Source organism: Taurulus bubalis (genome assembly GCF_910589615.1).
Source record: "Taurulus bubalis genome assembly, chromosome: 4".
NCBI classification, from domain to species: Eukaryota; Metazoa; Chordata; class Actinopteri; order Perciformes; family Cottidae; genus Taurulus; species Taurulus bubalis.
The window spans coordinates 13,722,148-13,735,373 of record NC_136592.1 but is presented as its reverse complement, the minus strand read 5'-3'; the positions used below and the strand labels follow the sequence as shown (position 1 = coordinate 13,735,373).

General features: G+C 40.1%; 1 protein-coding gene across 1 annotated transcript in view; it reads left to right on the top strand.

Annotated features, from left to right (window-relative positions):
* The window catches only part of dennd5a (DENN/MADD domain containing 5A), a gene marked incomplete at its 5' end in the record, with an annotated part of 29,449 nt that overhangs the window by 1,000 nt on the left and 15,223 nt on the right, over positions 1 to 13,226 (top strand). The window contains 3 exons of the mRNA XM_079217159.1: positions 6,864 to 6,935; positions 7,773 to 7,882; positions 8,540 to 9,224. Of these exons, the coding sequence (XP_079073285.1) occupies positions 6,864 to 6,935; positions 7,773 to 7,882; positions 8,540 to 9,224 (867 nt within the window). The remainder of the gene's footprint in view (positions 1 to 6,863; positions 6,936 to 7,772; positions 7,883 to 8,539; positions 9,225 to 13,226) is intronic.

Sequence of the window (13,226 nt, the reverse complement as noted above, 5' to 3'; positions counted from 1 at the left end):
ATTTTTATAATACATGTGTATAAACTAGCATCAGCCAGTTGGGGTGGGCAATATGACAATGTAAACCAGGCTATATAAATGTGTCTATTGTTAGAGATTTTGTCATATAGGTAATAATGTTATCCCTTTTTAATATTTGTGGGTTCATCATTGAGGGAAATCTTTATTTTATTTTAGAATGAGTTTATATCAATGTGATACCCTTTCTTCATATGCCATGTGTTAAAGTAATTTACTATGCTATTTATTGATATTTCAATATAAAACCATATATACTCTGAGAGATGATTATATCCATATCAATCACTTCAGATATTAGGAATGTTAAAATATTTGCTTCTGTGTTTAAGGATTGCGATGACTCAGTTAACTTTGATTTTCTGAGGGAAGTCCACGGTGATGTCAGGCACTTATGATCCGACAGTAGGCCTACGCAGTTGGAAATACTTCCAAACTTTATCGCTGCTTAGTGTTGGAGACTCTTGGAGACATCGTATGGATTTACCATCTTTTACAATCCATTATGAGATGCAACCTACCAAGCTGCAATTGTTAAATTCCAAGCTAATCCCAAATGAGAGCAAAGTCACTCTGGGTAATTGGTTGGGTAGCCATGATAACTGACAGAAGGAACGTGACAGGGTATGTTCCCATATCTGCACATCTCATCACAAAAGAGCAGGTCCTAACAAAGACATGGACGTCCATGTTGTCTAGGTGTAAAAAAAAGACTCCTGTTTTCTTCCTTATTTTTCCCATGAATAGAGATTTATGCTCAACTTGAATGTTTGTGTCACTGAAAACTCTTGTGAATGAAATGTATTTGATTTTATCATATCTTTCTGTAACTGACGGATGGGTGTTTTTGAGTTTCTGGAGGTTGTGTGACCAACATAGTGTGCCCAAAAGATGCTTCCATCAAGGGAAAACGTTTTGTAATATTTGATACACTTGAGTCTTTGTCTTCTCTGGGAGTCGTGACCAATCCAAGATATTGGTAGAGGTGGGAGTTGTTTTGCTAAATGATAGTTTTAGGGCTTTTGACACTGGCAATTTTGTTGTTGTATGTAAATATCTGGCAACTCCAACATATTTCCCCCACCAAATAATGTCAGGTTTTCCAACCACAGCACCCCTGCTAACTCATATCCTCAGGGAAAACTGGTCGACAAAGACATAGTTTCAACTCAAATGATGTACTCATCATTGCATTTAAATTCAAATGTTGTGTATTTCACATTGAGAATAACAACAAAATACTTGCTTTTATTAATGGTTGAGAAGCAGCAGTCAAACGAACTATCCAAGTGCAAATCTGCTCACATGAATAAGCCCAAAGCCTGTTGTGAGTGTAAAGGTGTAAGCTCTCGTTGACGGGGTCACTGCTCCTGCTTCAGACAACAGTCCACTTAGTTCAGCCATTTCTATGGATTTGTTTTTTACCAATGTTGGGGGAGCGGGGGAAGAAAACATTTCTTCTGCAACTGCTGTTCACAATGATTATTAGAGAAGAGTCTGTTTTTAATCCCTATTTTCAGTGTGATTTACTGTGACTCGGGAGTAGTGAGACGCTTGTAGACTTAATGCTGTGGTTGAAAGAAAGTTATTTCCTCCTTTGAGCAATAACATAGCCATGAATCATTTTAGTTTTCAGAGACTCAAGCCCTTTACTTCCTTTTTTTTCTCCTTCCTTTTAAACAGTTATTTTTTTTACAAGTTGAGTTCAAATTTATTTGAAATTCCCAAAATGAATAGAAGTTCAAGAACATGTTCTGTTCTGAGCACAGATGTATGTAGTTAACCAGGCGAAGGCCGTCTCAACACTAAGTAAAGCTTTTTGAAGATATTAAAGAGAGTGAATACTTATGAAAATGTCAGCCTTGCATCAGTGAGAGAGAAAACACTAGTGTATGATTATTTTTCTTCAAAATGTGGCTTTGTGCCATGATTGGCAGCAAAAGGAAGAAGGCAACTTCTTGCTTTTTTGACAGCTTGTCATTCAACTCTCAGACGGGTTGACTCTATGTTCATTTTTTAAACATGTAAAAGACAAATAAATCTACTTTTTTATTTAAGTAAATGTTTGGATTTTATATAACGTCCTGTTGATTTGGCTTCTCCTCTCACTTTCCAAATGGCTCCAATAGCATTGAACCAGATATTTTCTTCTGTTATCATACTCTGCCTTCGAGGGTGTGATCATGGTTCTTTGAGGTCTTTCTGACGAGACAAAAACACAACCGGTTCAAAGCTTGCACAGAAACCAAGGCGCTGTGGTCAAACATCCCTGACGCTGTTCTACTTACTGCACGTTGCTGCTGTTTACTGTAGAAAGAGGTTAGGGGCTTGCCCTTATCGACTTTCAGTTTAAGTTGTCGAGAGAGGAAATGGTGTTGAAATTCCATTGTTACATATGATTATGTCAGCTGAATGTCCGCTATACCTCGAACTTCTTTTGCATATTAAGTAACTTGTGTTTGTTGAATGAAGTGTTTCATTGTGCATATTTCAATCTGCACTTGTGATGAGTACAACTTCTGTTTTTTTTGTTTCAGTGGGTTCATGTTCTTTTTCACACAATACTGTAAATGTTTGTTAACACAGGGGACTTTCAGATATCTTTCCTGTGTGGGTAGATTAGTACATAACTGTATCTATAAAATATATAAAAGCTTGCCTCAGCTGTAATCAAAAGACTAGTCAAACGTTTTGAGCATTGTTAATAAAAACATGTCATCTTAAAAAAAAGATTATAAAGATGGTATTTTTGGAGCCTTACTCACTTATACATTATTGTAATGAGCCAAATCAAACTCTGGTGTGTTTTTAAATCTAGTTATAACATAACCAAGGTGTGTTCTTCATTTTTAATATGATGCAATTGTGATTTCATGTACAGTGAAACACAAAGAAACGACCAAAACCTTCTTTTAGCACAATGTTTGGCAGCACAGCGAGGGTCTGATTAGCATATGTACAACCCTGGAAACACAGGCAGCTGAGGGACATAAGTACACTCGCACACAGGCTCCACTTATTCAAATGCTAAATATCCTTTTGAATTTCCCAGGCAGCCTCTCTCCCCCAATCCGGCTCAGCAAACCAATGAGGGTGTATGGCTGAAGCTGGCTTCAAATGCATAATGTGGGCTTTCATATTTTCACGCGGTTGTTTATTTACGGGCCAGTAAAGGGTCTCCTGTAAGTATTTTAAAAATCTGCTTGAAAATGTTTTGGGGACATTTTAAATACAGTTTAAAGATTCATTACAAAGTTCACAAGGCTTTCTGCAGTGTTTCTTGATCTTTACACACAGAATGATTACAAACTGTGAAGCTGAACATGAATAAGCTCGGAGAAAGTTGTGGCTCATAGGGCTCTAACTAATGACGTAATAACTGACAGTGATAGAAGCTCAGGATTAAAGTGTAAGATCTGCAGCTTAAATCACTTTACTTTTAGATTCAGTGTTACTGGCTTCTTCTCAATAGCAATGGCGGCTGAGACGTATGGGTTTTATAGTTTTTAAATCGGCCTTCTAGTGCTAGTGGAGAAGCAACAGTAAAAACATAGCACTTTTTTTTTTGCACAGAGCTTTGAAAGAAGAGTCTGTGTGCAGCACCTTTTCTGGAGGCAGCCACATACACTCTCTCCTTAGCTGTAGATATAATGTAGATATTGGTTTGTCTGATTATAAATAATATCAATATACGGAGCATCTGCTTTGCAACAAAAGAGTGCCATTGAACTCCAACATCTTCCTTTATGTTGTCAGCTTGGTGTTTTGTAGCAGGTTCTTTGGCAAGAAAATAATTTCCTAGAGTAGTTCTTATTTGCATTTCTGAATAAATGATACTAAGCTACATAATACATAACCGCATTTTTTTTGGAAAGCTGGTATTTTTGGCAGCTTGCAAGTGGTTCCCCGCTAATGAATGAGGAAAGACAGCGATGTCAGCGTGCCACTTTTCAGTAAAGTGCCAGTTCAGAAACCTTTCCTCCACTGTACCGAAAAAAACAAAGATTGAAGAAACTAATTGTGAAATGTTATCCTTTTATTAAAAAAGAAAGCCCATTGTCTCTATTGGGAGTGCAAGCCGTGAAGGCTGTGAGTTAAAGCTGAGAGTGAGCTATTTTGTTCTGTCAGTGCTGGGTCCTCTGGGAGAATAAGTGTTGATGTCTTTGCTGCTGAGATGTTTTGAAGCGTTAGCGGCGCCTTCACCACATTATGCTGCGGGCGGTCGAGTCGTGCTAGTATAGATTTCTAGTCGGAGAGGTAAGTCTGTTTATGTGTGCGCCTGGTGGGCCGTGCCACAGTAGCTGTGAGGGTGTATGAGCGCAGGAGGGGTGCAGAGATGTGGGTGGTCCCTGGCTTACAGGATGAGGGAAAGCGGCGAGGAGCCAGAGCTGCGTGACGCTCTCCTCCCACGGCTACCGGTCCACGCGCTCAACGCGTCACCGTCCATTTAGTGGGAAAGTGACCGATCCAATGTTTTCAGTCACTGTCGAGTTTGTTGGTGCTCATTTAGACGAGTGCCGTCCCTAGGCGAGGCAGCTACCGTGTAATTAGCACTAATTACCAGGTGAAGACGTCAGTTGAGAGAAGGAACACCTGTGCAGCATGAGCCAACTGCACCTGAGTGGGAACAGCAGTGACCGCTGGGGTGCAGGGATAACTTCACCGTAGTTAACGTCCATTGTTTTCTGTCGAGGCCTACCAATTCCCCCAAAATAGCTCTATATATATATATATATATATATATATATATATATATATATATATATATATATATATATATATATATATATATATATATATACTCTCCCTGCACCACTCATAACGCTTCTTAAAGTAACCAATAATTGTTGTACATGTAATCGATGGTTGAAAAGAAGGTGACAAACCTTAGCGTTGTGTAGTCTTCTTTCGTTTTTTTCAGAAAGATAATCACAACAGTCGTCTTGAGCCACAAAGGACACCTTTTGTTAAGTTATATTCTTATCATTTTGTAAATTTAAATGGATTTAGAGTTCTTAAAACACTGTTAAGCTCTCCTTATATTGCATGTTAGACAGGAATGTTTAGTGCTTGTTTGTGCTGCTGACATGCTGTGACAATTACGGTATGATTTCAACAATCCACAGACTTCCCTGTGGTAGTTTAGAGGTCGGCTGTGTGCAGATTTATGTAAATTGTAATGACCATTTGCTATGATGGATGAACATGTGATTACTTTTAAAGGATTGATTGTTTTGTTGGTTGAGTAAAGCAACCTGTTTCTTTACTGCAATACGTGACTTAGTCCTGACAGTTTACAAACATCATCGTGCTCCTCCGTGTCTGTTTTCACTTTCCGTCTTGTAATTTGACCTACATGTTCGATCTCACGAACAATGGGAGTTCCTCTTTGCACTCAAAGCGGTTTTATCCTCTTTGAACAAAATACTAGTTAATGATATGCCTTAAATATGATTATTAAACATTAATCCTGGAGCCATCTAAGTATAATAATGTCAAAGAAATAATAAGTAACTGGATAATTCTTTCCTCATCCCTACTAACCTTAATATTAGTCTTTGGTCGCTGACTTCTAACTTTACATTCATAGTGCAGACTCACCCCTGTGGGCAGTTTAGATATGAAAGTAACCAACAGATTAAACCCTTTAATCTTTAAAACTCTTACTTCAAATTCTCAGCAAATGCTTTCCAAAATATTAAAAAATGTTTCTTGTTTAAACAATAGCAATAGAGAGACTTAATGTAATCATCAGGGAAGAAAAAAGTCGATGCCCTGTGTTACGCAGCTCCCATTTGGCTTTGATATGCTACATGAACGTACATGATGACGTGTGTTTCTGCCAGCAGGGCTGTTTCATTAGTGCTTGGCAAATGTCATGAATGGAGAGGAAACAGCAAAAAGCATTGCCTGGTTGCATAAAGGCTGTTTTTTATGTAAAATGTTAGATAATTTGGCCCAGCTCCGGTCAGTCTGCAACACAAGAGCAGCCATTCACTCAGTAAACCTCATGACTGTCTAGTGATGGTATACACATCTTTTAATAATTTGCCACACCTTGAGATGCTTATTCACCATGTGATCAAAAGGGCAAAATATTGAAAATGTATTGACATGTCACATTATTCCTTTCTGAAAATGTTGCTCTACGTACCAGCCTATAAATCATGAAATATGAGTCTATCGCTGGATTACTTTATATTTTTCTTTATTGTCAAGAAATCCCATAAATCGACTAAATCCAATATAGTGTTGGGTTCTCATTTCCTTCCCATCTCTGTTTGTGGCACTCTGAATTCATTCTACTGAAGAAAAAAACTGATCACAAATAGGTTAATTAAAAAAAAAAAAGGCTCAGTAATTCTGATGTACTGCCTGCAACACTCATGACTTTCCCTTCAGCCTCATCTGTACTCCTGTCCTCCCTTTAGTGCTACTTTGCAAATGTTACTAATGTTGTAACTAAGATGTAAACATGCTCAACTTTATTCCTGTTAAAATCTGCATGATTTGCATTATCATTGTGGGCATGTTGGCATGCAGACATTAGCATTTAGCTCCAAGCATCACTATGCAGCGTCACACAGCTGATTGCATGGCTGTGGACTCTGTGGTGAGAATATGATCCATATCGGAGCAGTATGGCTTTGCATGATCTCCAGAAGAAGCGGAAACTACAACACGCAGAAATGCTGTATCCTTGTATCGTAACCCCACAGCCTGGCTCGAGTCGCATACCCACCTGACAGAGACGCACAAATGTGTGTGTCTGTGACTGAGAAGTGATGCCCTAACTATCCAGAACCAGGCTTTTAATTACATTTTTTGTTTTATTTGTTGTGTAGCTTTATGCCAGTATATAGAGGCTACTAAATTCAGAGATGGGGCCAGAGGAAATTTGGCGGGGGAAAATGAAGGTAACCCTCCCACCACACACACTCCTCCCCCTCTTAACTTGTGCTCAGCTTTAACCCTTCAACCTTTAACCTGGCACCCCTGTTTTTTTTTTTTTTTACTCGGCAATCCCTTTTTGTTACTTCAAATTCTGAGTTTCACAGTTTATTTTCTGCACAGGTGTGGGGACTTTCTTTTTTGCGCTCCCTGATTTTTCTTGTCCCTTCCTCCCTCACATCCCTCAGCAGCTGAACAATGAGCTGATGTTTGAATATCACTGCTTCTGTTTCTCTCATGCACACGCACACACAGACACACACACACACACACACACACACACACACACACACACACACACACACACACACACACGTCCAGTGCTGCCTGCGCTGGCATTGCTTGGCCAGTGTTTACTCTCCCCCTACACTCTGAATGACTTCTCAGTACTGCCTTGGTGTGTGCATCACTTCTGCTTTATTCCGGGTTCAAATCAACTCTTTTTTTTTTTTAGCTTTCTGTGATTGGTTATTTTGTGTGTTCCTTTGTATTGCCATTAAAGCTGTCAGGAAGCATTACGATCCATAAAGTAAATCATCTATTTTGAAGTATTAGATGCTTTCTTTTTGAATATGTTATTTTGTTAGGTGCAAATGACAGCTTTATATGGTGCAATACAATCTTCCTTTCAAGACCAATATGCTGACTTGCTCTTTTCTCTGGAGTTGCTCCTGGCACTTTTAACTTGCTTCTGATCAGATTGTTCTTCTGCTCCTCCATCTTCATCTGGAAAACTGTGCTAACTGTTTGTCTCCTTTTTTTTTTTTTTTTTTTGCTCTCTCTCTGTTTTGTTTCACTTTCAGGTGAGAATTTTGAGCAGAGTCCATTACGGAGAACTTTTAAATCCAAAGTACTGGCACATTATCCAGACAATGTCGAGTGGAATCCATTTGACCAGGATGCAGTGGGCATGGTATGAACTCTACACAGATGTATTATTACCCTCATATCTTTTAAGAATAATGACATGGCTCGGAGATAGGCTTGAAATCAGCATTACAAAGTAATATGAATATTTTTCCTTTTGTATCTTAATATAAGATAATCCTTTATTAGTCCTGCAGTGGGGAAATGTACATGATTTACAGCAGCATAGGTTATAATGCAAACAGACATAGTAATAAGCAATAAAAAATAGTAATTAAAAAAAGTATCCACAATAACTGAAATATTATATATACAGACAGAATGACTATAACTATTATTGCACATTGTATTTATATTGCACTTGACGAATGCAAATTAAGTTGATGTTTAATGAGTTTCCGTGTTGCAACAAAACATGCATAAAAGAAGAATCTGTCACTAATTTTGTTTTGTGGAAATTCGCTTTCTTTTCCATGAGTTAGCTGAGGAGATCGAAACCATTCTCATGTCAGAAAGGGGTGTCGATCTTCTCATCTAACTCTCAGAAAGAAAACAAATAAACAGCACTTTGCCTTTTAGGTTCCACCACTAAATCGTGTAAAATAACCCCGCCTATTAGGGTCTGTTGTACTGTAGTCTGATGTCCCCTTCCTTTTTCCCTTTCTTCAACCCTCTGATGCCTTTCCTCTCCATCCTCTCACAGCTCTGTATGCCGAAGGGTCTGGCGTTCAGGACGCAGATTGATTCCCGGGAGCCTCAGTTCCACTCCTATATCATCACCAGAGAGGACGGCTCTCGGACTTACGGCTTTGCCCTCACCTTCTTTGAGGAGGTGACCAGTAAGCAGATCTGCAGTGCCATGCAGACTCTTTACCACATGCACAACGCAGAGCAGTATGACATCTTGCACACTCCCACCTCACCACCGGGACTCGAAGCCCATCGACACCACCAACCCCAGACACGTCCTGTGCTCCACGCCGCACCCGCCATCTCCCGCCTGCAGCGCTTCAACTCGTATGACATCAGTCGTGACACGCTATACGTGTCAAAGTGCATCTGCCTGATAACACCCATGGCCTTCCCTCAGGCCTGCAGGAAGGTGCTGCAGCAGCTTCACCAGGCTGTGTCGTCTCCCCAGCCCCCACCCCTACCGCTGGAGAGCTTCGTCTACAACATCCTCTATGAGGTGCCCCTGCCACCCTCTGGACGTTCCCTCAAGTTCTCAGGCGTGTACGGGCCAGTGGTGTGCCAGAGGCCGAGCACATCTGAGCTGCCACTCTTTGACTTTTCCATTGGTGAAATGTTTAATCTGCTGGGAGTAGAAAACGTTCTTCAGCTGTTCACCTGTGCCCTGCTCGAGATGCAGATACTGCTCTACTCACAGCGTAAGTAGTTGTCCTGCTACTGTTACACTCAATGTTTTCATGTCGCCTTCAGCATCCTGTCCCATTCGGGTGCGTTGATTACGAGTACCTATGCATCTTGCTCACATTACAATCCTATTTAAAACCATACAAAAACAATTAGCTAGGCTAGCATGAACATGCTAACATGAAATCCTGTGTAGTTTGGACACAATTTATTAACACTATGCATGTTTCTAACGAGTTGGAAGCGATGGTTACATGCTGGTGTAGCTTTAAGGTTTGCCTCCCTTTTTAAACATTTTGGATGGATGGAATTACTATTTGTTCCATAATAGATACAAGACAAGGTCAAAAATGCTGGCTATCATAGAGAGAGGGGAGACAGGATATTGTTTAAAAGATGAGCCCACATTTTCAGACTGTCTCTCCTGGTAGACATTCATAGTATCGCATTCCATTGTTCACATAAAAAGTGTAATCCATTTCTGTGTCAAAAAGGGAAAAAAGTAAACTGGAGATATAAGTCTTTCTTCCCCACAGCTGGCCAATCACTATGTGAATCTGGTGTGAATGTGGGACTGTCCTTTACGAAAAGTGACCATAGTTTTCGGACACTTCGTTCTTATCAGACATCAGAATAAATTTGGGAGCCAGGGTTTCCGAGGCACTTCTGACGGAGTATAGTGGCTCCTTCAGGATATCCTTGTTAGTCCTCCAGAAGCTTAGAAACGTAGTATCCTTGAGAAAAGTATTTATCCATAAATGTTTTTTTCTTGGTGCAAATAGAATAGAGTGTGTTACTTAATTCACCAGGGAGTAATAGAAACACCATAGTCTTCAATGGCCAAAACAAATCAATTTGGCTGCTGAGCTCTTTATGCCACAACACTTTCATGCTGTTTCACCAAAAAAATAGTACATAGTACAACAATAATAGTATGTTGTTACACGACTGCTCCATAATCCCACTCTATGCCTAACTCCAGAAACGTTTGGGTCTAAAAAGTCTGGATGGTTGTTATAGGAACAAAAGCCCTGGCCTTAAAGCGAGGACACATGTTTGATATGCATGGCGGTACTATTATCCAAGAGGTTACATAACCTGTTGAGTGTTTTCTTTAAAGGGATGCAGTGTGAGGGCCAGCCTGTGTAAGTGTCGGCCCCCTCTCACCCATCACAGGCAGCCCAGTCTACCTCACATTTAAACATGCGTGTCTGTGCGTGATGTTAATCTTTTGTGCACATATGTGTTACTGGCTATGCAGGCCTTTTGTGGGGATTCTTTGTGATTCATCCTTTAAGCAAAGCACACACTGAGAGCCTGACAATCAGTTACTGCATTTTATATTCTATATTTGATCAAATTTGGCAGTCCCAAATTGCAGACAGCTTTATTCCCTTTTGTATTTATTCATGAGTATTAACTGCGCGGTAAAGATGTCCTTTCCTTTCCTTTTGTGTGTTGTATATGGCCGTGCGTGTGTGAGGAGAAACAAGGAAATCATTTAAGGATGCTGGGTCTAGTGTGGTGATTGGATCCATTACAATCGCAAGAGAAGGCAAATGGTTTACAAAAAGCCAGGGGCCGGGGGAGAGAAGCTCTTAACGGGGGGGGGGGGGGGGGGTGTTGCTAGGCAACCCAGAGACGGGGAGGATGGCAATGATACAGGATGATTACTATTGGTTGGAAGTGACATCATGCCTCTTTTTCTTTCTTTTTTTTCCCATGAGGCTGATCACTGCAGAATGTGTGCAGGGTGTTGTGTAGAATTAAGCCCTGGCAATCTTCCACTGGGAAGATACAAGGGCTTGTTTGGAAAAGACTCTAAGTACTTATATACACACATACACACACACAGGCGAGGGATGCTCCGCAAATAAGGAGAAAACTGTGTGTTATATGCTAATAATAGCACAGGAGTTCATACTTCTAATATAAGATGAATAAAATGAAGCCATAAAAAGATAAGATATTCAAATACTATCTGCTGCTTCTCCTATCCTCCTTCTCAAACAGGAAGTTCATGACTTGTCGATCATTGTGACACACTAAAAAAAGCCACTATTAGTTTTTATTATGTCCCTCTCTGTCTTTATATGATTTGTGCCTTCGAGATTGACAAGATGCTTCATCTGAAATGAAGTGGAAAAGCACAAATGGCTGGATCTCCGTCAGCACAGTGTTTTTGGCTGTGGCTTTATCAAGCTTGTCAATCAACCATGCACAGATGATCAAACCGTCCCTATTCAACTTTATATTACTCACTACTGAGGAAATGCAAAATATTTTCTCTCATCACTGCCTCAAATGGGAATGTCAATCATTTTTGACAGTACATATTTGTTTTTATTTTTTAACTGTTTGGACAAAGCAAGAAATTTGAAGACGTCATCTTGGGCACTGGTGTATTGTCGTGTGCATAATTCAAATTTGAAAGACCAAACTATTCATTGTTTAATCAAGAAAATAATCATTACTTGTGTACCTGGCTCAGACTGCTAACTGTACTGAACAAACAGATTTACATGTCAGAAAATTGTAATTGATCAAAATCAGTAAGTAGCCTCCATTACTGCCATGGCAATGAGTCAAACAAACTCATTTTGTGTAATAAGCTGTTTGATGAGAACAACAGAATAAAGTCTGCAGCAGTTTCACTTCTGCGTGCTCAGTGTAATTTTAGCTTGCTGTGCTGCATCACTTTGCACTCAGTATGTAAACTTAACATGTCGAGCTTCACTTCAAGTCTAAACTACTACCAGTTCTCACTCAACATTTATAAAATGTACATGTATAGAAGCAGCTGTACTTGATCCTTTGTGACCTGAGTTAAAATGGATTATTGTTCTGGTGGTCTAGTTAAAGAGCAGATGGGTGATGTTAGTATTCTTGTCCCCATCCTGGGGAGAGGAAGCCTGCTGAGAGAGGAGGAAGAGGGGGAGGCCAGGGCCGGGGCTGGGGTGAGAGTCTTCTCATGGACCAGCACATGACCAAATCAAGGAATGGCATTTATTCTGGCACCATAACAGGAGAGGCAGAGCTGCTGCCGAATGTACTAGAGGTGTCAACAGGATAGAGCAGGAATGCAAATAAGAAGGCTGGGAACATATTTGAATTTATACCAACCCTGAACATGAAGGAGTGCTGCTGTGGAGTCCTGACAAAGGACTTTAACGTCAGCTATAAGGCCAGCTGACTGTAGCTGTGTCGCTGCTTATTGGATCCTCCAAAGGACGCAGGCCACAATGGTCCTTCAGAGGACTTCCTGCTTAAATGAGATGGTCTAGCCCTGCAGAGTGTTCAGGCTGTCAAGAATTTCTAAAATGTCTTGGCACATTTGCAGGAGTCTTTATTATGGGACAGGCCATGTCAGCTTGCTAGGACATATTTGGTTGACAAATCTTAGCTTCTGGAGATCCACTCCCTAAATGTGCTTACAGCTTATGGCTCATTACAGCTAATTCCTTTAAGGTTGGTCATTGATTTCCACTCAACTCCCACATCAACAGAACAGAGAATAACAAAGACAACCAGGCTAAAGAGTTAACACTAGTAGGGTTGGGTGTTTCCATTTGTCATGTCATGTTTGTCCACTTTGTCTCCACACTGTTCTCTTCGTACTGAATCCTGATTCAAACACAGAAACGTTCAGTACTTTGCGTCAGCCAATCAGTGCTATTGCAGCAGGTGATTTCTATCAGCAAACAGAAGAGCTGAGTTATAAATTATGTAATCCTATTTAGATAACGCGTTGCACAAGTCTCCTGTCATTTCCAGTTTTCTGGCACAAGAGGAGTAAACAACATTTATCAGGCAAAGGCATTGTGACCACAAACTTTTCAGGGAATAAATTGTAGGAAGAGTTGTGCAACCCATTTCTTACTTTTAATGTCAGGAGTTTGTCTTACAATGTACTTTAATAGTTGTAGAAAATGTTGCACCATATATGTTTAGTCAGAATCATGACAATCACCAAGGCTTTAAAGTATTTATCAAGTCAGAAAATGAACCCTCAAATC